The sequence below is a fragment of the Phascolarctos cinereus genome, unplaced genomic scaffold, assembly GCF_003287225.1.
Source record: "Phascolarctos cinereus isolate Bilbo 61053 unplaced genomic scaffold, phaCin_HiC Scaffold_1;HRSCAF=81, whole genome shotgun sequence".
Classification (NCBI taxonomy): domain Eukaryota; kingdom Metazoa; phylum Chordata; class Mammalia; order Diprotodontia; family Phascolarctidae; genus Phascolarctos; species Phascolarctos cinereus.
In genome coordinates this window covers 71,279,141-71,305,167 of record NW_027555514.1, presented here as the reverse complement: position 1 = coordinate 71,305,167, position 26,027 = coordinate 71,279,141, and the positions used below count along the sequence as shown (strand labels likewise).

At 35.3% G+C, this 26,027-nt stretch overlaps 1 protein-coding gene across 12 annotated transcripts in view; it reads left to right on the top strand.

Moving 5' to 3' along the window:
- PARD3 (par-3 family cell polarity regulator) overlaps nt 1-26,027 on the top strand; it is a 715,544-nt gene that overhangs the window by 515,654 nt on the left and 173,863 nt on the right. For 8 of the 12 annotated variants that reach the window (XM_020990444.2, XM_020990437.2, XM_020990434.2 and 5 more), the window contains 2 exons: nt 7,128-7,238; nt 17,483-17,740. In XM_020990444.2, coding sequence (XP_020846103.1) covers nt 7,128-7,238; nt 17,483-17,740 — 369 coding nt within the window. The remainder of the gene's footprint in view (nt 1-7,127; nt 7,239-17,482; nt 17,741-26,027) is intronic. The other 4 variants (XM_020990445.2, XM_020990440.2, XM_020990439.2 and 1 more) reach the window with 1 other exon arrangement.

The window sequence follows — 26,027 nt, the reverse complement described above, 5'->3', positions numbered from 1 at the left end:
TATAGTATGATAGATTAAAAGGACTGACCTCCAAATCAGAAAGACCTGGGTTCAAATCCTATCTGGCACATACTTGCTGTGTGTCCATGGGTAAGGTACTCAACTGATCAGTATTCCCTAGGCAATTCAATAAAACTTGAGAAGGTACAGACCAGTTGCCTTTTTGCATTGATGGAGGGGGTTTCTCCCCTGGGAATTCAGTAACTGATGAAATCATGAGTCTAAAGTCTTACACACACACACACACACACACACACACACACACACACACACGGTAGAAATCAGTGATAGCAAAGAAGACATCGAAAAAAACACCTCAGGAATCTTTGAAGAGGAATTCAGGAAAGAATATTTTCAGAAGAGGTTGTACCTGAGCTATGCCAGGAAGGAAACCAGGAGTCAGAAAGTCCTAATGAAGAAATGGCCTCTACCAGTGTAGGTCAGTAATTATTCTGCAGTTCATAGTCCTAGAAAGCTGTCTACAACAATGAGAACATCAGTGACTTGCCCAGGGTCACATAGCCAATGTGTGTCAGAGGCATATCTTGAACTCAAATTTTCCTGGCCCAGAGGTCAGCTCTTTATCCTCTATGCTATGCTGCAAAGGTATGTGTCCAAACGTACATAGACATTCATGTGTATGAATGCATTTACATATGACCTAAACAATGAGTGGCTCAGATGACAGTACATAATTTAATCCTTATTAAATGAAAATTATTATTAAAATTAGAAATTATAATTATAAGATTAAAACAGAGTAGGGAAAACAGAAGAATGTACCTCAAAATCATAACAACAAATATTTATGTATTAAATGTCTTCTAAATTCTAGGCAATGGTCTAAGTTCCAGTGCTACAGAAACAAAAGTCTGTGTTCACTCTCAAAAGCTTACATTTTAGTGGAGGAGACAGCATGGACATGTACAGGGTGTCCCAAAAAAGTCTTAGTGCAGTTTTAAGTTTCTGAGCTTCATCAACTTAAAACTACAGTCACACTTTAGGGATATCCTGCCCGCTCCTATAAAATGTGAGCTTCTTGAGGGCAAACACTGATTTACTTTTGTTTTTGTTGCTTAAGACTGCTCTAAGACTTTTGGAACATCCAATATAGTTGCATATAAAATGTAAAGAAAGGTACTATAGATGTGATTTCTTTGGTAGGGGGAACTCCTAGGTGAGGAATTTCCTCAGCAGTAATGCAGGCTTGCACCTTCTCTCCAACCTATAGTCAGAACACTGAGAAGGTGACTTGCAAAGGGTCTCAACCAGTAGATTTCAGAAATGAGACTTGAATCCAGGTCTTCCTGGCTTCAGATCCAGCTTCCTCCCCATCATACATACAGTGCTGCTCTTCTTCAGTCGTTTCAGTCATGTCTGACTCTTCATGACCCCAGGTAGGGGGTTTGGCAAAGATACTGGAGTGATTTACCATTTCACTTTCCAGCTCATTTTACAGGTGAAGAAAATGAAGCAAACAAGGTTAAGTGACTTGTCCAGGGTCACGCAGTTAGTAAATATTTGAGGCTGGATTTGAACTCAGGTCATCCTGACTCCAGGCTTGGCACTCTATCTACTGTACCACCCAATTGTCCTATTACACAGTGCTGCCTTTCTGCGTAATATATCAGCAATTAAAATACAAACTCAACTCAAAGGGAAAGGGATGAGTAGGTATGGACACAAGGAAAGCCTTCCCTCAGAATATGGCCCTTGCATTGAGTCCGGAAGGAAATAAAAGATTTGCACAGGATGGAATGCATTCCAGGCATGATGCATGTAGAGACAGGAGAGTTGGGTGTGAGAAGGAGAAAGTAAGCCTGTATGACTAAACAGTAGAGGATAGCAATGCATAAGTAGACTAGAAAGGTAGGAAAGGCTCTGGTTGTGAGCAGCTTTATATCAAAAAGAAGATATTTAAAACTCAACTTGTGTCACCTCCTATAGGAGGTAGTACTCAGTTTGCCCAATTTCTAGTGCCTTCTCATCTAAAATTACCTTCTGTCTATTCTGTATGTTTATACATATTTATATGGAGAAGGAGATTACAGGGTTCCCTTTGCTGGCATTGGGTGGAAGATTGTGTTGCATTGCCCATACTTAGATCTGGGTAGCAGTCCTGGTTCTCAGTCCCAGGGTAAAATGGAGCACCAGCATACCAGAGCTTGCTGCCACTGTGGAGTGGGAACTCTGGTCACAGTTTCAGGGCAGAAAAGAATGTTTCTGGTTGCTCACAGACCAGAGCACAAGCCAGGGGAGTAGTAAAAACACCTCTCCTTAAATCATACCACCTTGGAAGAACTGAAAGCTTACAGACTCCCACAACTCACTCTGAAAACAACTGCACAAAAACCTGAAGCTTGGGAAAGTGCCACCTTCAACGGCGAGCAGAGCTCAACTTTAATATAAAGTTAAAAGTCAAGAAATAGGTTGGAAAAATGAATAAACAACAAAAAAAGATCCTGACCATAGAAAGTTATATGGTGACAAGGAAGATCAAAACACAAATTCAAAAGAAGACAACAAAGTCAAAACTGCTACACTTCAAAGAAAAATATTAATTGGTCTCAGGCCCAAAAGAAATTCCTAGAATAGCTTGAAAAAGATTTTAAAAATTAAATAAGAGAAGTAGAAGAAAAATTGGGAAAAGAAATTACAGTGATGCAAGACAATAATGAAAAAAAGAATAAAAGATTGGTAAAGGAGATGCACATGAACAAATACTGAAGAAAACAACACTTTAAAAAACAGAATAGGCCAAATGGTTTAAAAAAAAAGATGCAACAATCCAATGAAGAGAATACCTTACAAAGTAGAATTGGCCAGATGGAAAAAGATACACAAAAATTCACTAAAGAAAAGAATGCCTTAAAAATAGAATTGGTGAAGTGGAAAATGAGGTACAAAAGCCTGGATATTATATTTCAAGAAATTATCAAGGAAAATTGTCCTGATAGAAATTGAAAGAATCCAGACATCCCAAAATGAAAACTTTCCAAAATATGATAGCCAAATTCCAGAGCTCCCAAGTCACAGAGAAAATTTTGCAAGCAGCTAGAAAGAAACAATCCATATACCATGGAGCCACAGTCAGGATAATACAAGACTTAGCAGCTTCTACTTGAGAGGATTGGTGAGCTTGAAATATGTTATTCCAAATGGCAAAGGAGTTAGGATTACAACCAAGAATCACCTACCCAGAAAAACTCAGTGTAATCCTCCAGGGGGAAAAATGGATTTTCAATAAAATAGAGAACTTTCAAGCATTCCTGTTGAAAAGACCAGAGCTGAATAGAAAATTTGATTTTCAAATACAAGACTCAAGAGAGACATAAAAAGATTATCAGAAAAGAGAAATCATAAGGGATTCAATGAGATTAAACTGTTCATATTCCTACATGGGATGATACTTTTAACTCCTAACAATTTTCTCATTGTTAGGACAATTAGAAGGAATATGCATAGATAGAGGGCATGGCTGTATATTGAGTATGATGGGATGATTATCTAAAAAAAAAAATTAAGTAGTGAGAAAAGGGAATACACTGGGAGAAGGGGAAAATTTTACACAAGATCATCTCACAGAAAAGAGGTGGAAAACAGCTTTTACTATAGAGGTGAAGATAGGGAGGTGGGAGAGGGATTTATGAACCTTACTGTCATTGCAATTGGTTTAAAGAGGGAGTAACATACATGCTCAGTTGGGCATAGAAATCTATCTTAACCTACAAGAAGGCTGTATAGGAAGGGGACAAGACAGCAGTGGGTTTAATAAAATGGAGGACGAATTGAGGGAGGTGTTAGAAGGAAAATACTTTTGAGGATGGACAAGGTGAAAAGAGATAAGAGAGTGAGGAGGATAAACAGAGGGAAATATAGTTAATAATATAACTGTGAAAAAATTATGTTTCTCTGATAAAAGCTTCATTTCTCAAATATATAGAGATCTGAATCAAATTTATAAAAAGGTGAGTCATTCCCCAAATGATAAATGGTCAAAGGATATTAACAGGCAGTTTTCAAAGAAAGCAATCAAACCTATCTATAGTCATATGTAAAATGCTTTACATCACTATTGATTAAAGAAATGAACATTTTAAAACTCTAAGGTATCACCCCACACTTATCAGATTGGCTAATATGACAGAAAAGGAAAATGACAAGTCTTGGAGGGGATGTGGGAAAATTGAGACACTAATTGTAGAATTTGGGAAATCATTCAACCACTCTGTAGAGCAATTTGGAACTACAAAGAGCTATAAAACCTCATATACCCTTTAACTCAGCAATACCACTACTAAGTCTGTATCCCAGAGAGATATAACATCAGAAAGGAAAAGGACTTATATGTACAAAAATATTTATAGCAGCTCTTCTGTGGTGTTAAAGAATTGGAAATTGAGGGGATGCCCATCAGTGGGGAATGGCTGAACAAGCTGTGGCATATGATTGTGATGGAATATTACTGTGTTATTAGAAATGGTGAAAGGATACTCTCAGAAAAACCTGGAAAGATTTACATGAACTGATGCAAAGTGAATGACTAGAACCAGGCAAAGAACACTGTATACAGTAAAAGACAGTATTGTATGATGATCAACTGTAAATAGCTTAGCTATTCTCAGCAATATAATGATCTAAAACATTTCAAAGGACTTATGATAAAAAGAGCTATCTGCCTGCAGGGAAAGAACTGATGGAGTCTGAATGCAGATCAGAGAATACTATTTTTTATTTTTGAGTGTGTGTTTTTTTTTTGGTCTATGTTTTCTTTTACAACATGACTAATATGGAATTATTGCATGACTGCACATGTATAACATACCTGATTGCATGCCTTCTCAATGAGAGGGGAGGGGAAGGAAGGAGGAGGAGAATTTGGAACTCAGAATTTTTTTAAATGTTAAAAATTGTTTTTACATGTAATGGGGGAAATATTAAATAAAAAATAAAAATAGAAGAAAGTAATTTTAATTGAGTGATGATATCAAAAACTGCATTGCAGAGGCTTGAGAAAAGAATAAGGGCAAAGGAAATGGTTGGTTTTCTCAAATAGTTTGTTTGAGAAAGGGGAATGTGATAATGGGTGGTCACTAGTAGAGATGGTAGGATCTAGTAAAGCTTTTCTTTAATGTTGGAGACTTAGATATGTTTCTAAACCACAGGCTATGAAATAGTTGATAGGGAGAGATTGAATGAGATAGAGAAATCAAAGGAAAGAAAGAGACACACAGATAGATAATGTGTGTAATTTACTGGAGATGAAACGAAATGAAGGAGATGGAATTATAGGTACATGTGAAGAGGTTGGCCTTGGTAAAGAGTTAGCCTACCTCTTCATCAGGGCAGCTAGGTGGTACAACAGATAGAGCAATGGGCTTGGAATCAGGAAAACTTATCTTCTTGAGTGCAAATCCAACCTCAGACCCTTACTAGCTGTGACTCTGGGCAAGTCACTAAATTCTATTTGCCTCAGTTCCTCATCTAAAATGAGCTGGAGAAGAAAATGGCAAACCACTCCAGTATCTTTGCCAAGAAAACCCCAAGTGGGGTCATGAAGAGTCAGACATGACTGAGAAATGACTATTCAACAACTTCATCAGAAACAGGAATAAAGGTGGAAGTAGTGGATGTTGAACTTAAATTGTAGAATAAGGAAGAGAGGAGAAGATAGCTTTGATTTTCTGTATAAAGTAGAATGTCGGATCCTAAGCTGAAAAGGCATGTGTTTGTAAAAGTAGGGTTTTCAATTCTCCTTTTTCTATTTTAGTCTTAGAATTTGTTATTCTTTTGCTTATCTTGACACTTTTGAAGATTACATTTTTCACTAACGTACGAATTCATACAATGATTAAAAACAATCAGCACACTTCAGCATTGGTATGTAGACTGTATTTAAAACCAGATTTATATTACAATGGATTGGATTACATGCTACCTTCAGAGCTACTCTTTATTAAAGTGTTCACGTTCCATTTTTTAACTGCCTTGGTTCCTCCCCCTTTTCTAATGCCTTCTTCCCACTTCACTCTTCCTGCTTTTCCCTTTCTCAATGACTAATGGTGAGTGTAACCTTTTAAGTTCTAGAAAACCTAAGAAACATGCCGCCTAATGAAAGTGCTCACCACACTGCATGTATTTACAGGTGTTTATTAAATAACCGTTCTCAGAACAGGAATTTCCTCTCTATTTTTGGCAACATTATCTGTTGACAATGACTATAGATCAATATTATTGGAGGGTTTATATTGCAAGAATTTTGGATATGTTTTTTGCTTTGAATGAGAGAAAGCAAAAGAGCCAAGGAAAGGCATTTCTAAAATATTTAGGAGGTTTCAGAGTTTGTTGGGATGCACAAACTCAGCTTGCTCTTAAGCAGTTTTCATTTCAGGCAGCCATCTATAAAAGCTCAGGCTGACCAATTTGAGTCATGTGCCTTGTCATTGCCTTCATTAGTAAACTCAGTGGTTTTCTTCAGACTTGAGTTTCCATGTCAAAGATGCCACCATTGGTGATCTCTTTTCATCAGATTTCAGAGAACATTTGATGAGAATGCCTTAAAACTTCCAATTTAATAAGCACAAGGTATTAAAGCAATGTAAATTACCTTTTGTACTTTAAACTTTACAAACATGGCCTTGTTTGTCAGTTTTTCAACTATGATGAATGTGTCTAATAAATTTGGCTATGGAAATAAAGAAGACTGGCTATTTATGAGGAGATTAAATAGATGAGTATGGATTATCTTTTGTAGCTCCTAAGTGAGGAAAAAAGGCCCGCCAATTTAACTTTCATTTCCATCTTCCAATAGCAGAACTGTTTAGAACACATATACGTTAATTAAATATTTAATAAATATGACCTGATTTTTTTTTTTTACTCATGACAAAAACTGTGAATACCATATACTCCAAAATGGTTGTCTTAGGAAGATTCTTTATTAAAAATGAAGGGAAAGAATCTGAATGAGACATATCAGCACAGAATAACACTGCAGGAGGTTTGAGCATCTCTATCCTCCCCCTTAAGAGGTAGCTCATATTACAACGAGTGCATATATCTTTATGAAAGGAGAAAGAAAACTCATTTTGGTTGAATTGACAAGTTAGATTTTTTGTTATTAACAGGTTTGGCAAACATCGAAAAGATGACAAGATTGAGAAATCGGGTAAAATAAAAGTACAGGAAGCCCTTACTTCAGAAGAGGAGAGAATACGAATGAAGCAAGAACAGGAGAGGTAGATTGAAGTATTTGATTAAACCTCTTTAGCAGGAGGTTTCTTTGTTGTTTTCTTCTTTAAACACACACACACACACACACACACACACACACACACACAAGGGATTTGCTTTCAAACAAATTTCATATATGCTTCTGCTGCCTGATAATTCAGACACTGATGCTTGTAGAATCAGTATGTCAAGAAAGACAGAAATACTGAATTCAACTGAGGAATCAAAGATAGTTTGGGGGTCTCTCTTAAAGCTCTTTTACAGAGAAGGTAATAGTAGGTAGTAGTTTTGTGAGCAAATCTGAACAATTAAATGGATTATGGATTCTAGACAATTTTAAAAGCCACAAAAATATTTTAAGCTTTGCCTAAGTAATTGAAAAGCATAGTTTATTGCATACCTTTTTATAGGACTTAAGTTTTTTTGGTAATTTTTACTAAATTTTATATTTTTAAATGTTTCACATTTTAATTTATGCATTTTAAGTTTTAAATGTTTTATATTTAAAAATGTTAATTTATAAAGAAAGTATGACATCACTCTTGTTCATCTTTCTACCTTTCCTGCATTTTAAATCCCTAATTTTTTTAAAAAATTACCTATATCTCAGTTTTTAGCGCTGTTGCTATTTTAACTAAAATTTGATGTTTTTCCTATTCATATTAGTAGGCAGGAATATTATAATTTGTTTTTGAATAGCTTTGAAGTTATGATACTAAAGAAATCAAAATTATTTCTTTAAAGTATCTCTAAATAGATGCATTCGAAAATTCTCAGTGATTCCAAACTTTCCCATGGTAGTAATAGGGAAACAAGAAACTCTGTTCTGGGCATTTTTCCATGTGGGTGGGAGTGTTTTCAACTTTCTTTTTAAAGAAGCATGGGGAAATTAAATAGCATAAATATTAAATACCACCTTTCTTCCGGAAGTTTCAGACTATTCTATTTTAATTTTTTCTTCTTCTTTGTAATGTCTCTCAGAATAGGATAGAATAACTACAGTCCATTTTAAAAAGAGAAATGCAGGTAGCTTGAATCAGAGCTAGGTAGTATATAACAAAGCCAAGACTAGACCTAAGACCAGTGTAGTATTTACATGACTCATTTTAGGAAGAACAATTGGAAATTCATTACCCTGAAGTGAGAGTCATAACATAAACATTTAAATTTAGTAAGCATTTATTAAATACCTACTCTTTGTCAGGCAATGTACTAGGTGCTGGGGAATAAATAAATAAAAGAAAAAGCAAATAGTCCCTGCCTTCAAGGATATTACATTCAACTGGGTAAATCAATAAACATTTATTAAATACCTACTGTATGCCAGACACTGTGCTAAATGCGGGGAACACAAAAAATGAGGCAAAAGTTAGTCTTTGCCCATAAGCAGCTTACAATCTAACATGTACCATGTACAATCTAACATGTAAATACAGAACAAGTAAGTTAGGGTGAGGTGGTACAAAGAACAGTAATGAATGGGTATCAGAAAGGGCTTCATGTAGATGATTTCAAGAGACAGGGCAGAAAACATTCTAGGCATATAGAAGAAAGATGAAATGTCTTGTATGACAACATTCAATTAATTAATAAACATGTATTAAGTTCTTACTGTGCCAAGCACCAGGGATGCAAAGAAATGCGGGGGAGAAAAAGACTCCCTGACTTTACATTCTAATGGGAGACCACATGAAAGTTAGCATTTGTATAACTATACACACATGTATGTATACACACATCCATGCATATACAGTGCAAGTAGACAATAATCATGAGGGGAGAGAGGAACCACTAAATGCCACTTGAGTACAGGAAGACAAGAAATAATCCAGAATGCAGAATTCATGAAACATAACATAGTCATGGTTGTTTTTAATAGAGATGGGAACAAGATTGTGAAGGCATTTAAATGCCAATGAGAGATGAGTTTGTATTTTATCCTAGAAGAAATAGGGGGCCACTGAAACATCCTAAGCAGAATAGTGACATGGACATATGTGTTTCAGGAATGTCACTGTTGTAGTTGTATGGAAAGTAGATTCAAGAAAGGAGAGATGAGAAACATAATTAACAGCCTATTTCAATAACCCAGGAGGGAGAATATATTGCTAGAGGTGGGGGGTGAGGGTGGGTCCATTACTTCCTTATCTCAATTTTCAGAAGGGTTTTAATAGAAATTTGTCTTGTTAACCTGATAACCTTGACATTATAGTAAAGTTGCAAAAGATGATCAGTCCCATTTTACAGATGGAAGAAATTAAATATGCAACATTTAAATATCTTACAAGTTATATATACAGGGCTTGAATTTATTATCTGAGTCTGTATTGATTTTTACTAGTTCTTTCCAACTGTCTAGTCATGAGCCATTTTGTGTTTCCTTCATTTTACCAGTATACATGCCTACCTCCTGATAATTTTTAGTCAGTTTATATATAGGAGCATTTTATTGACTTAAATTAGAGGTTGCTACCCTGAAGAGAATTATCTTTTTCATAGCACAAGAAGGATGTATACTGTGAATGCATAAGCATGTATCTCTCTTGGTATATGCAAATTTGTAGTTATCAGCATATCATTTGGAAAGAATGCAATCTCATCACAATAGAGAAGCAGTCAAAAGAAGTGATGTCCACTCCCCAGTCTTGACGGCTATTTCCAAAGGAGAACTCTTTTCTAAACTATACCATTCTTTACCCTTTTGATATGTTACCTCATATCTTTTCATAAGAGCTGTGCTTCAGTATACTTTAAGCATTTTAATAAAAAATTTAAAACAATTTCAGAGAACAGAGTAAAATATTTCCTGCCAACTATGGTTTCTTCCTCATGGTTCTAGCTATAACATTTACTGGTCTGCAGCATGGTTCATTTCATCCCTCTTTGGTTCGAAATCTCTAGCTTGTCACCTCTAATGATGCAATACTTCTGGGAACTCGATTGGTCATAATGAATCTATGTATAAAAAGCTTAAAATCAAAATCCTTGGGGGGTCAGAGAACAAATGAGTGGTCCATTAAAAAATCAATTATGCCCATAATTTAAGAATTATTATACTTTGACTTTGTATTTAAATAACATTTTGCAAGAATATTTTCTCTAAACTCTCATAGATTTTGCAAGATATATCATCCAAATAATGTATTGGACTTTATCACTTATTGAACCAGGTAATAATATTATTAGTATTTATGTTTTAATTTCTTTAATATTTTAAATCTCAGCTTAAATGCACTCATCTCTCTGCTATGATGTTGACTTGAATTAATATTGCTGCATCTGAGATGGAATCTATACTTTTTCTTCATGAATGACCAAGGAAAACTAAGTTGGTTGATAAAAGAACTAAAAATAGACTGTCATTTTTCCAAGGCACGGGCTATTCTTGTTTAATACTGATTGCCAGTGAACTATCTCCTATTTCTTGATTCATCATTACAGTTTCCTATGATTTTGGAAACTATTTTTGAAGAGTTAAATTTTTTGTTAAGTTAAATTTACTTTCTCCTATTTTATGAGTAATGATGGCCCCTGAAACTTTCATCATCTGGTGGACAGCTTACTGGTTTTTGTGCCTCTTGGTGATTAGTCGAACTGGTCTTCAGAAAATTCTGTTTGCTCCTAGAGCCAAACTCAAGAGCGTTCTAGAATGGTAGAACTGTCAAACTTTTGCTCCTCTGCCATAGCATCAAAGAACAGTCACTTTCATGACATAATGAGGTACCAGAGTAGAAGTTTGGTGAAGGTTTCTGGAACATTAGAGACAAAATTTGGGGAGGACAGAGGATGGGTTATAATTTACACCAATGGAGGGAATGCCAGAGGTAATGACAACTCAGACCATTTGAATATTTACAAAAACAAAACAAAATGACTGAATCATTCATATATGTAGATGTCTCTCAAATTCTCTTTCACCTTTCTTCTCCCCACTCTGTGTGTATGTGTGTACACACACACACACACACACACACACACACACACACACACACACACACACATATATATATATGCTGACATATACATATTTTTACTTGGGGGGGAATAGAATGAGATAGAGAGAAGAAAAGAGACAGAAAGACACAGAATGCAAGAGCTCATTTGCTCTGGCCTCTTCAAATCCCTTTTCCATCTGTGCAGTGAGTTTTGCTTTTGTTTTTCTTGTGCAGTTAAGGTATGTTTCTAATTCTGCTGTGTTCATTTTCTATTTCTATTATTTTTCATTTTAATGGTACAGTCATATTCTGTCATATTGAGAGCCCACATCACGTTCAGCCAATCCCCAGATGCTAAAGATAGGTTGTTTCGAGTTTTCTTTTGTTTTGCTATTACAAATAAATCAACAATGACTATTTTTTTTGTCCTGATAGGTCTTTATTCTTTTAATTACATCCTTAGGGTACAGTTCTCATAAAGGGCTCACTGGGTCATAAGATATGATTATTTTTATAACTTTCTTATATATTCAGATTGTGTGTGGTTCAAAAAAATTGCCAAGACATCCACCAACAGTGTAATAGAGTGCCTACCACTATGATGGGTCTGAGGAGTTGAATCTAGAGGCTTGGCATAGGGGGACAATGCTTAGGCTTGGAATCAGGGAGAACTAGGCTCAACTCACAAGCTGTGTGATGTTAGTGCAAGTCACTTAACCTCTCCTGTCTTGTAAAATGGGAATAAAAGCATATGACGCATAAGGTTGCTGTGAGTATCAGAGATAATGAATGTATGTAAAGTGCTTTGCAAACCCTAGAGCATTATGTAAATGCCAGGTTATGACTGTCATTAATAAGCTCTCAATCCAACATGATTTGTTTCTTATCACACTCTTCAAGTCTGGATTGCCTTATAAACCTTGAAAAGCTGAGAAGACTTTTAATATAATTGAATTGTCTCTTTTACAGTGGGAATTCCAAAATTTACCTGCCTCTTACCTATAATGCCTAGATTTTCTGCCTACAACATTGGTATTGTTTTGGTATAGCTATAATTCCTCCTCCTGATTTCAACTGGATTTTCATATTTTAGATGCAATTATGTCCCAGAATCATTTACATGGACCTCTAAAACCTTTTCTAGCTCTCGATTGTTTATAAGATTTGATAAAGAATAAATGGTCTAGATTAGAAACATGTTTCAGGGAATATTTATCTGATCAGTAGATTTCACTTCCTGTCAACTTTTCCTACTGCTTCTGTGATATTGAATTCCCGTTCAAATATTTGAATATATTGTCAACATAAGAAATTCAGTTTAGGTCTTGAATCTGAAAGGATTTGCTCATTTTTTCCCTAGGAATTCTACACAGGCATCTAAGTGATAGTCCACACTTTGTGATAGCAGCCTTGGCTTGCTTAGGAGGGAAAGTTGAAGGGATTATTAGTTGAGCTCCAGCCTTTCTGTTGTCTGATATTTGTGTATGTATTCCACAGGAACAGGATGTATGGAGTAGTCAATAAATTGATGAAAAGTTGTTAGTAAATAATATCATTCCTTCCAGGTGACTTATGCTAAACCCCACTCCACTACAAATTTCAGCAATGCTCAGTGATTTTCCAAAATACTATTTTATAAATACAGGAATTAGAAGTTGATAGACTAAGGAATTACAGATACAAGAGAATTTAAGATTTTCATTGTCAAAGCTAAACTGCTGGATGATAATGTGACTTAAAAATTTTTTTTCCAAAAGATTTGTTAATGAAGAAGAAGCCTAGATACTGTTTAACATATCTGGCATTCCATAATCCAAAAAAAAAATTGAATTATTTTTATCTTATTAGCTTAATATATACATATAATCTTACTCCATATAACTTTCCCCAACATAGAACATGCTTGGGGCATTTTTCCTACTACATTAATGTTCAGCAAATGCACATTTTAAAAATTACCTTAATCAAGTTCCATTGTCTTAAGGCTTCCCCACCAAGTGTCTTTACTACTGTGTGTGATGCTGTTTCATGGCTTTGTATGGGAGGGTACTTGGTATGTAACTCGGTAATTAAAAATATCCTCCTCCCCCCCATCTCTGAGGAGTTAGATCTCTCTGTAGTTAAGAGTTTCACATTTCATACCCTTCTTAAGGGTTTGAGGACTCATACCTCATAGTCATAATAAACTTCTTTTCATCTTTTTCTAGTGGCTCTAGAGCTAAGAGCCATTTGTTGTAAAAGCAAAAATCCTAATGAATAGAAATGTTACAAGAACAGAAGTCTTGTGTTTTCTCTTTATCATGCATCATCCATTTTAATTAGAGGAAAGGGTGGTGAACACTGTGACAAGAGTCTGGAATTAAAATCATTAATTGATGTCAAGCTGAAGAGAGACTGTTAGCATGAATTTAGTGACAGCAGGAAAGAAATTAACCTTATTGCTTTATTTAGTATATTACATTATTTTGTGTATTATTTTCCATGCAGGTTCAAGGCAATTTCATTATCATAATGGAAGGGACAAATACTTGGTTAAAAAAAAAAGGAAATGTGTGAATATTTATTTCCTGGCAATTAAGTGAAATGATAAATTCTTTAATAACTTTAAAAAAAACTAGATAAAATGTTCCAAATTTTGTCACTTCCAAATCTAACATATTCAAAGTTAAGGAAGTGGTACATAATGCAGATAGATGGTATAGCTGGCGGAAATTATTTAAACCAGGCTTCTTTTCTAGAAGGCAATGATCAGCTAAATTTAATGTGAGGATTTGACCTAAGGAAAATGGGGCTATATATAATTCTTAGCAGCTCCCTTACTGTTAAGAAAGACGAGGAACTCCAGTATTGTAGAGATATTTTGTGATCTGGGGATAGAGGGGGAGGTCACAATAAAAGAATAGAGAGGGTGTCATCTTGCAATGCTGACCATCTGGAGCCATTAAAGTATCAGCTGGAGTATGGATTGGACAGTGGGATATTCTCTTAATACCTTTAAAGAGTTCTCATTAGAGACCATAGTATTTTTATTAGAAAACGCCACAATTTTTCTCCCCTGGGCCAAATATTTGCTTCCCTATGAAAAATTAAGATGTATGTTATACAAACAGAAACTGTTGGTTCTATCACTCTTTCCACCATTTATAATAGATACATTCATGTATAACAGAAAATAACAAAGGCTATCTTTTCTGTGCTTTCATTCCTTTTGCCTAAGAATTGCTGCTAAAATTAAATAAGTCCACAAAACCTTCTATGTCTTTGCAGTCCCACTCCTGCTATTGCTGTTTGAACAAGAAACTTCATTAACACGAATTTCCAAAGTGGACTTTAAAAAGAACATTAGCTGAGCTTAGTAACCACATTCTTTAGCCTTTTGCAGTAAGAATGCTACCTTTGTGACTCCGTTTATGCTGCACTTTTAAGGTTCTGATGTTTTCATTATAAGTGTGGGCCACAGAGGGGAAAAGCGCTGACAGCTTTCATAACTTTTGGCATAAAACACATTGGTGGCTATGAGATAAGCAGTTAAAAATGTAATTTCTTATATTAGTGGTGCTTAGAGGGGAAACCAATGGTTTTTAAGAGACACAATAGAGGTGGCTGTTATGTTTATTGGGTCTTATGTGAGTCGCTTTTAGTAATAATGGCCAGATGTTGGTAAAAGAGATAAAGATATGGGCTTTATGAGTATTACCTTATAATCTACTCCTGTCACTGAACAATTTCTTCAAGGAATTGATTCAAGTTATGTAATATATGTTTATTCTAGTGTGTATTGTCTTTCTGTAATTAGGGACTGAAGTGTCTCGAAATCTGGGATCCCATCAGTAATAAAACAGAAATGAAATATAGCAGAAATTGGGGAGGACTATTTAGGCCTATGCTTCCTTTGGGGATAATTCTTTCATAGCAGTTTACATAGGTACGCTCAAATAATTTTCTTTTTAATAAACTGAATGTTACAGACATCATGTCTTATGTGCAGGCTACGTGCACTCATTTTTAAACCAACTGACGCCTTTTCTTATAGTAGCAAGCACTGATTGTAGCCTAATAAATCAGCAACATATACATTCCTCCATTCTCTCAAATTCAGAATTTTCATTCAGACTCCTTACCAAAGTGTCCTTCCAAAGGACTGAGATGTTGTCAGGGCCTGGTATAAATGCTCAATCACTCCAGCTATTATGGTTGGTTAGATATTTCTTTGCTAATGATCAGCAGTGCTATAGTTAAGTGGGTTGTCACATAAGTGGGCATAATTAGGCTTCAAATTAACACCCTACTGAGTTGAAAGGTTGAACTCATGCCTCTCTATGTGCTATTCTTTCTGGATGAATACAGAGTCATAAAGACAACCCAGCACAAAATATGAAGGCTCCCTCTCTACTTGAGTCACCTTTCTTTTACAGATCTCAAAGTACTTAACGTGAATCATTTTTAATAAGTCATATGTGGCAAAATTTCTATTTAGCAAATGAATAAACAGATTTAAAATTGTAAGAAAACTTAAGTTGATAAAAGAATGTGAGGTCTTCCTCTTATCCATGATGATATTCATGAAATTTAACTTTCCTTTGAGATATATGACATTTCTGGCTTTTCTTCTGAGCGAGGTAGAAGGTAATATTCCCATTTTCTAAATAGAAAATCAAAGAAATAAGGTGAAGGTGTACCTGGTTAGTCCAAGATCAACCAATAAATCTTGACAAAAATCTGGAATGATAGTAAAGAGCCCTTGTCTTCTAGAATTGGGAAAAAGTACTAAACCACTAAGACCTCTTCCAACCCTGAAAGCAACAAATAATTGTCTTTTTTATGATGGAAAATTTATTTTCTCATAGGACATATTTTGCTTTCTTGCTTCTTTGGATTCTATACTGTAATCACTTTTCACTAAGTTTGAAAAATAAAGGGAAACTAAATTAAAATCACTGTAAAGGAGCAAGTTTATCAAAAAATTTATAAAATTTCATTTCTATATGTTTTTAAATGGTAGACATATCATTGTGTGTGTGTCTGTCTTTACCCAGGTCTGTAATTTCATCCATGTATCAACTTGGAAAGTCATTTGCAAGTTATTATCTTAGAAACTGTCTAAAGCACATCAAAGTTAATAGGCTTGCCCAGAGTCATAAATTAACATAGCATAGAAGATAAAATGCTGGATTTGGAGTCAGGAAGATCTAGGTTCAAATCCCACCTCAGACACTTACTAGCTGTGTGATTCTGGTCAAGTCATTTAACGTATCTGTGCATCAGTTTCCTAATATATAAAATGATGGAATTGGATTCATTGGACTTCAAGGGCCCGGTAAGCTGTAAACCTATGATCCCTTTTAGTTTCAGAGGCAGACTCTGAACCAAGATTTTCTGGATCCCCATTGCCAGACCTCTATCCTTTCCTCAGTGTTGACTTTCATCATTTTGACATGTATACAACCATATGCATATCTATGTCAAATCACCAAATTTCTTCATGATGATTGAAATCATTCTTACAATTGAGGTCAATTAAGAATACAAATCAATAAAAAACATTTCAGTATGAAGATAACATTGCATCATAATAGCATGTTAAATACCACCTAGACTATTTTTTAAAAAATCTATATATATTAGCCTAAAATATTTCCCTTTCTGTAATACAAGGTAGTTTTTTGAAAATAGACTCATACCTTCTCTGACCTTAACTATGGGATTGCCCAGTTCTTTAAACATTGCATAAAAAAGCAAATAGATCATATATAATTCAACAAAGGGCTTCTTTTACTGTTAATAAAGAATTTATGATGTAGACTCATGTTTAAGCTACATATTATAATGGATATTCATAACTAAATTATCATGGTTAGTGTATAGCAACCAATTGTGAATTATATTCTAATATCCATTTGTAATACTAGTTTTAACAATTCTTAGCTACTTAAAGCTGATAGATGAATGCCAAGCAGATGCTTCCCCTCCCCCCCAAAAAAAAATCTGTCCCTGATGATTTCCTAGTTCACTTCATTAGTAATATTTCTACTCTGAGAGTTTGAATTGTGGATATAGTGGAATCTTAGAAAATAGGTATCTGACATAACCATTCTCAGGTTGTCTATCAGTATATGTCTATCAGATGTTATCATGATAGGCTAACTTAAAGATAACAATATTCATTCCAAAAATCTTTCTCCTGTCTACTTGAACTGAAGTGGTTTATGCAGGATTTTGGGTGGGGGAGGGAGAGAACAAAAGTGTAAATGTCTAAATGTACATCAGAGGGAAGAGAAATCTTATGGTATTCCATCTTTGTTTTAATTTTACAGGATTCAAGCCAAAACTCGAGAATTTCGAGAAAGACAAGCTCGAGAGCGTGACTATGCTGAAATCCATGATTTTAATCGAACTCTTGGTGGTGAAGGTGACTCATCATATGCTGGAATGTCTTCCTATGAAACTTCTATGAACAGTGGGGCAATGACTTTCAATGCCAGGCCCCAGAGCCCCAGAGAAGGACAAATCACGGACGGTTTATACGCCCAAGTAAAGAAGCCTCGAAATTCCAAACCTTCAACAGTAGACAGGTAGGCACCAGATATCAATCAATATCTGGCTAAAAAATTCAGTTCCCTGTAGTTTTTTATAAGGGAGTTGATTGTTCATCAATTCTAAACAGTCCTGCATTTTATTAATGGTTTTTAAAAAGCCTTTGAGTTAGAAAAAATAGTGAGTTCACACAAATCATCTTAATGGAATGAGCAGCACATGTTTTGATGGCTTTTCTAATGATTCACACATATTTAATTTTATTCCTAAAATGGTTTTGGACCTGAGATTCAACCTTTAGTTTATCACTCTAATAAAACCCAACATAATAATTACTACTCTGCTTATCAGGTATTTCATTTTATTGCTAGGAGGAAGAAATAGCTTTGAATTCTGTTTGGAGCAATTAGTTAAGAAATCAGAAAAATGGCAGTACTTGTTTCAGCTCTTATTAGGTAGTACATTTGTTAATGTAATGTGATTTGCTCTATAGGAATTAGTAACTAAAAGGTAGAAGGCAACCTACTTTTAAACTGCAGGTGATAATATAACATGGTAGACTGTTGGGTGTTTAAAGCCTTGGGTACCATTTTGGTATGAACTTCAGTGGCTACATATTTCTTTCCAGCTTTAAATAGATCATCTTTAAAATAAACTGCCACGCCTTTGTATATTCATTCCTTCACCAGCATGGTAGCTCCTGGAGGAGGAGTCTTTATTTCTTGTTCCTTGCCATTGTTATCAACAATGTACCTAAGCCATCACTTATTTTTTATAATGGTAACTTTACATACGAGCTGGTCTTTGAACTTTAAATTTGCTTGTTGCACTCAAAACTAACACATTGAAATTCACTGTTCTACATTATGAGAGTTATATTTAATCACTACATGTTGCACACTTCACCTGTGTTTTAGTCAGCTGCTTCCAGCTATTTTTAATTAAGGTTTGGAAACTGCTGCAGCTAACCCTCTGGCAAACCCAGAAAGAAGCATTTTAAAACATAGTTATGTCAAAACAGCTCTCAAAAGAAAAAAATAAAAAAAACCAACAACTCCCAAACTGACAGAAGAATTTCAGTTTATTCTTCATTTTGACTTTCATTTTTCTCCTCTGGTTTATCTCTTTAATACACTTAAACACATTATCATTAATTTTATCAAGAAGATAACATGTAAAGGTTGAAGACTCCTTATGTGGTAAGTATCCTTTGGTATGACCACTTGGCTGGCTCATTTTGCTGTATTAACTATGGCAGATGTATCAAGATATGAAGAAAGTAGTTTTCAAGGAAAATTAAAAAAGCAAACAATTTGGTTTGTTATGGACTTGTTTTGGGAACAGCAACATAGGACTAAGGATAACATTTCAATTCTACAAATATTAGGTCAAATGTTTCCTTGGAAGAAAGAAGGATTGGCATTCTTTGAGTGAAGTTAAAACTTTTTAGAGGAAACTAGGAAATGATCAGTGTTTCGGGTTTTTAGCAACCAAGTACACATTGATTATGTAAGAAGTTTTATTTTCAGCTCATTCAAGAAGTCCAATCATAGGGGTAAGCAGAATACTGGGAAACAGCCTTGTATTAGCTCATGCAGACCCAGTTGGGAGATGATCATTGGCTTTGATCCCCTCTTCTCTCAAAAGAGAGAGGCCATTGGTAATGGGAAAGTTCTAGTACAGAAGTGGTTAATGCAATTCAGTTTAACATTTATTAAGTGTTTAACTGTTCATCAGTCTCAGTGCTAAGTGCTTTGCCTATGTAAGTAAAAATTTTTTAAAAGGTATCTATCCTGAAGGAACTTGCATTTTATTGGGACACCACTCATTTCTGTGAATAGAACGACATGGTTGATTAGATGGAAAGGGCCAGAAGTAGAAGTAGAGTCAATACCAAAGAGTTTATAGCCTGTTCCAGAGCAATGGTGGTAGTGGTTGTGGGAGAAACCAGCTTCAAGTGTCAGGATACAGCGATTAATGGGAGGGAATGAGCAAAATCAGAACTTTAAATGAAGTTTGTCCCACTCAAGGCCGCTTGATTGCTTGCAAGGTTAAGCCTGACTTGACCCCATCTCCCAGCACCTGTGTAAGCTGGTGAATATCTCTTCCTTTTATTTCCATAGAAATGATAAAGGAGTGTATTTCTCTGGCTATGAAGACTTTATGGGATGACAGTCATCACTGCCTGACTTTTTCCCTGGACTATCTTCCCTAAACAACTCAGGCATTTCACATTTTTTCTTTTGTCACCTTAAAGGTAGAATACATAATGGAAAGAGCACTCATTGGTTGTGGCATCCTAACACCTTAGTCTTGAACACTTAGTTCAAGAGCTGACTCTGGTACTGCTTATGTGACTCTTAGGAAGTCACTTAGCTTCATTCAGTTAAGTGACTTAAACTTATCCTTCGTTTCCTTCTCTGTAAAGTGGAGTGATACTTGTACAACACACTACCTTGTGAAGAAAATACTTTGCAAACCTTGAAGAAGTAAATAAATGTAAGCTCTTACTTTTGATAACTTGGCTAGTTTAACTTTTTCTAGATTAAATCTTCAAATAGCTAAGAGATTTGTCAACCAAAAGTCTGTCATCTTTCTTCATTCTTCTCAACCTCTAGGGCTCTATCCCACCCCAAAATATAAAGCACTTACTTTGCAAATGTAGCTTCAATCTCAGAGTAATACAGAGTGGCTACACAGATGTCAGGCCAAAGAGGGAAATCAAATGGAACTGAATAAAGTTTTTCTCTCTGATTTTGACTTGCATATAGAAATTTGAGGCTTCAATTCTCCTCTACCACTTCAATCAAGGAAGATTGGTCTATAAATATTCTCTATACAATCATATCAGTTCCATGAGCTGGTTCTCGAAAGAAATTAGGCCTTGTCATTATTCAGATTCGTCATGAGAGATTTGAAATTGCTTCTATGGTGCAAACATGGGGCAGAACAGCAGTTGGGTTAAAATAAAGTCTGTGATGAGAATAGTGAAATAACTGGTAAGAAGGGGAGGGAAAGCAGCCCCCCAAAATAGGATCCCGTCAATCAAATCAAAACCGTACTTTAATAATTTAAAGTTCTTCATTTTATACTTGCCCAACATCCTTGAAGATCCCAAATCTTGATGCCATAGGAGCATAATGAGACTCAGATTTTTCAAACACTGTTAAACCTTGATCATTCTGATCACATCAAGTGATTATCTTCAGTGAGGAGGAGAGGGAAAAAGGATGTCTTCCTATCTTGATCTTCCCCTCCCCACTATGGCTCAACTTTTAAAATTATAGCAAAAAGATGCAGTTGTCTAGAGGAGGTTGGTTGACAGTCCAGCTATGAAATCTGTCATTACTGTTTTCATTTTTGCCAAAGTTATGCCTTGGCAGTCCCCAATGTACCATTTATTCAACTAATAATTCTGTTTAAATACTTCTTTTGTTGAAAAGGTGAGGATGCTGCCCCTGAAGTTCATCACACTATGCCAATCTGGCCACATGTTGAGCATTTTTTCTTTTGTTGTTGTTTTTGTTATTGTTTTTTTTTCTGGAAAGTTAATATTTTAGGTACATTAGGGAGTATAATATGCTTTGGATGCTAATTGATGATTTTTAATTTACATGAGGAGACTGAATAATTCATATTTGTGTGACCAAGGAATGGAATCTATAGTTAAAAGATCCCACTGAAAAGTGGTTTTAATGGATATTTGCTGACTGTCACAATGCAATCATTTGTCACCAATAGTGCACTGTCCTCAAATATAATTGAATTGAAATGGGCACTGTGCTGCTGTAAATCTAAATAGCAGGGAAATAGTAGGCTAGACTCCTCCAACTTGCTGAGGACACTTTAATGGAAACATAAATACCATAATCATATGCTTTTTGCATGCATTTTACCACTAAAGAGGGAAATGCTCATTTTAAAAGGAGAGACCTCTATGAACTGACTCTTTTTCCCATTAAAATTGGAATCCAGTTGTGTCAAAAGATGATCTTGTGGGGGTGAAACAAAACTAATTTTGTCTTAGAGATGTTACGAGGCATGCACTATCTTTGAAATGTAGGATCTTACAATAGAATTGTGTACGTGCTGCTCTTAGTCAAAATATCAAATGCCACTTTAGTTAGAAATTGTTTTATTTATTTAGTAATATTTACTTCCGCTTTACTTGAAAAGTAAGAAATTAAAATTTATTCATAGTAAGACTCACAGTAAAGTAATATAGAAGTGTTTTAAGAAGTGTTGAACATAAAATAGAATAAAGAAGTCCTAAATAAGGAATGATTTTGTCTCATGCGGGTATAAAATAGACTTTCTTTACAATGATATGAAATATTTGATTTCAATTCCCATTAAGCTCCTGGTGAATAAGAAATGTTTCATTCACTATATTTGTATCCCTAGTATTTGGAACAGGGCCTGGCATATAGTACATGTTTAATAATCCTTGTGAACTGCTGTGTCTATGTGTGTGCGTGTGTGTGCATATGCTAAAGGGAGCCCTTGTTATTGCACTGAAAGTACTGAATACTTTAAAAGATTTGTGCTTTTACCAGTGTGGGTACTCCCTTTACCTTCACAGATTGTAACCCAGCCATGATTATGTCTTCTTCAAGAGTTGCTATGACCAATTTCCTGTGTGAACCTTTCTAGACCTGTTCGGCTGATCTTCAGATGACAGACAGACCCCACTGTCAGCTGACATTCAAGGTCTTTCCAACTTGGTTTACAACCTGCCAGAGCTCTTGCTCCTCTGGCTCAATTATTGAGAGCCCAGACTTTATGTTCCATTGTAGCCATAGGAAAGGATGTCCAAGTGTTTACAATAATTATAATATCATGAGTCTCAGCGATTTCTATCAGAATTTAAAGTTTGAGGTATTTCAAATTAATTCAACTCTTAAACACAGACTCCACACAATGCATGTTGCTAGAGATAAAAAGTATAAAGAAACCAAAAATACCTGCCTCTGTTCTCAAGAAGCTTATATTATACTTGGTGAGAGAGGATATGGTACATATGCAGATAAGTGAATACAAAGTTCACGCAAAATAATTTCAAGAGGGAGAGAATATAAATGAGCAGGATCATCAGGAAAGACCTAATATATAGAAAGTGGCAGCTGAGCTACACTTTTCAAGTCAGCTAAGAATCCTATGAGAAAGGGGCAGGTAAGGTATGTATAGCACATATGGAGGATCATATATGCAAAGGCATGAAGGTGGGAGATGGGATGTCACATACAGGGAATGTCAAGAAGGCCAGGTTGACTGCGCAGGGAGTGTATCAAGAAGGAGGTAAAATAATATGAAGTGAAATGAGACTGAAAAGGTGAATGAGAATTATATTCTGGAAGATTTCAAATGCCAAGATGAGAAATAAGTATTTTATCTTTGAGACCATAGTAAGCCAATGCAGACTTTTTTATTAGGAAAGTGAGATATTCAGATTTCTGTTTTATAAATATCAATTTAAAAGCTGGATAGAGGATGGATTTGAGAGGGGAAGAGACTGGAGGCTAATTAGGATGTTATTGCAATAGTCCAAGTAAGAGGTTACTAAGGCCTAAACCAGGGTAAAGGCTGAGTGAAGAGAAGGGGACAGATTCAAGAGATAATCTTGGAGTAGAATTAATAAGATGTGGCAATTTATTGGGGTGGGTGGCAAAGGAAGGAAGGGACCTTCAGCAGTATGAGCAAGAGGGGAAAGTAAAGGATGTCTCAAAGGTTGCTAAGCTGAGTGACTGAGGACAGTGGTGCTCTCAACAGGAATAAGGAAGTTTGGAGAAAGAATTGATATGAGGAGAAAGCTGAGTTTCATCTCAGATATGTTGAGATTGAGAAACCTGACGTTCAGATAGAGATACCAATAGAGAGTAGATAAAGCAAGGCTGAAGTTAAGGAGAGATATTAGAGTTGGATACACACACACACACACACACACACACACACACACACACACAATTTGTGTATAGTAAAACCATATCTACAATAATAGGTTCTCTGTTAGATTTTTTTTTTCAGGTAAAACAAATTCATTTCCCTTCCTTTGGTTGTTTTGAGGTATTTAGAGGTGCTATTGTGAAATTAAGGTTGAAATAGCAAAAACAGCCTTGCCAATGGAATCTCAAAAGCAATTAGGTCAACATTAAGATCAAAGTCAATTTTAATGACTTCTTGCTTGGTTCTTTTTTGTTAATTAACATTACCTGAAAATATAATTTATTTAGAGAAATAATATGTAATAGTTATGATGTTTTCCTCATCATTCAGAATGGTTCCTCAATTAAATGTGCTATAAAAACCCAGGGATACAAGAATACTATTTTGGTTTTCAAGTACTGAGTAAACAGAAAAGTGTCTATGTAAATGGTCCAGCTTTTTCCTCCTTTAGTTCTTTTCCCCCCATGCTTTTGATGAAAAGCTGGCCATTTCATTAGTTTATCATTATCTGAGAAAAACAAAATCTTACTTTACATACAATTCAATTTGTCCCTTAACTTTTTAATTGTGTCCTACTTGTCTGCTTCCCTCTCTCTCTCAAATGATCTAAGAATAATTTGTTGTGAGGAGGGTCTGTGACTCCAAGAACCAATTGTTTAGTCATTTACTAGTCTTGGGTTGATTTTTTCCTACTTATGCACATATTCTTGGCTCATAATGGAATATGACACAGCTTTTAATATAAATTCATGAGGATTTCTGTACAGTCCTGTTATAAGGTATTTGCCACTGCATTTTAAGGTGTTTAGGTTATAGTTTTGGGGGGAAATTTGCCAAGAGCTCAGTCTAAAACCTATTCCTTTTAAATTCAGCAGGTCTACTAGAACCTGTTTACCCTGAACCTGTATCCTAGATTTGGATAACTGCTTGGTTGTTTTGTTTTGGCCACCTTATACAAATTCCTGCCATTTTACTCTTTAGGTGACTTTTTAGGTATTTCTAAAAGTCAGGAGTGGGAAGAGAGATCAGTTGCTTTCATCAAACTTCCTATCAAGCTTAAACAGTTTTTTGATCCAAGACAATAGACACCAAAATCTGGATTTTAGATGTGCTTCTTCTGAGGGGGAGTGGAAGGCAATTGTAGAGATGCATACTATACGTATATGTTTGTGTACATACACATACATATATGTGTGTATATGTATCTGTGTGTATGTGTATATGTATATGTATATAAATGTGTCCCCTCTTGGATCACTGTCTCATCCTGACCAAAAAAAAATGTCATTCCTAGTAGGGTGTTGGAATGCTAAAGTGTGAAATCAAAAGATAATTGGAATAACTAGCAAGTTTGTCCTTGGAATACAAAATGAAATAGAACAGTGACTAATAGAGTCTTGTCTAGATAACTTGCTGGTCACAGCAAATACTCTTTTTCAACAACCCCAAAAGGTGACTCTGTACATGGACATCACCAAATGGTCAATATTGAAATCAGATTGATTATATACTATCACACTGTATAAATATGACCTAAATAATATCCCTTATGAATATGAAGTGGAGGTAAGGAATCAGTTTAAGAGACTGGATTTGGTTGATAGAGTCCCTCAAAAACTATGGACAGAGGTTCACAATATTATACAGGAGGCAGCAACAAAAAAAAAAATCTCAAAGAAAAAGAAGAGCAAGAAGCAAAATTGTTGTCTGATAAGGCTTTACAAAATGCTAAAGAAAGAAGGGAAAGGAAAGGGAAGGGAGAGAGGAAAAGATCTACCCAATTGAATGCATAATTCCAGAGAATAGCAAAGAGAGCTAAATAAGCAAGGCAAAGAAATAGAAGAAGAAAACAATAGAATGAGAAATACAAGATATCTCTAAGTTATTAGAGATATGCAAAAATAGGCATGATAAAAGTCAAAAATGGTAGGAACTTAACAGAAGTAGAAGAGATTAAGAAGAAGCAGCAAAAATATACAGAACAGCAAAAATATACAGAACTATACAGGAAAAATCTTAATGTCACCAATAACCACAACAGTGTGGTTACTGTTCTAGAGCCATGCATCTTGTAGAATGAAGTCAAGTTGGTCTTAGGAATCATAGCGAACAATAAGACTGGCTGAGGTAATGCAATTACAGACAAACTATTTAAAATTCTAAAAAGATGATACTGTTAACATGTTGTATTCAATATGCCAGCAAACTTGGAAAACTGAACAGTGGCCACTGGATTGGAAAAGTTCAGTTTACATCCCAATCCTACAAAAGGGCAATGCCAAAGAATGTTCAAATTGCTGAACAATTACACTCATTTCATTAAGATTACCAGGAGAAATATCAACAATCACAGATATGCAGATGATACCACTCTAATGGCAG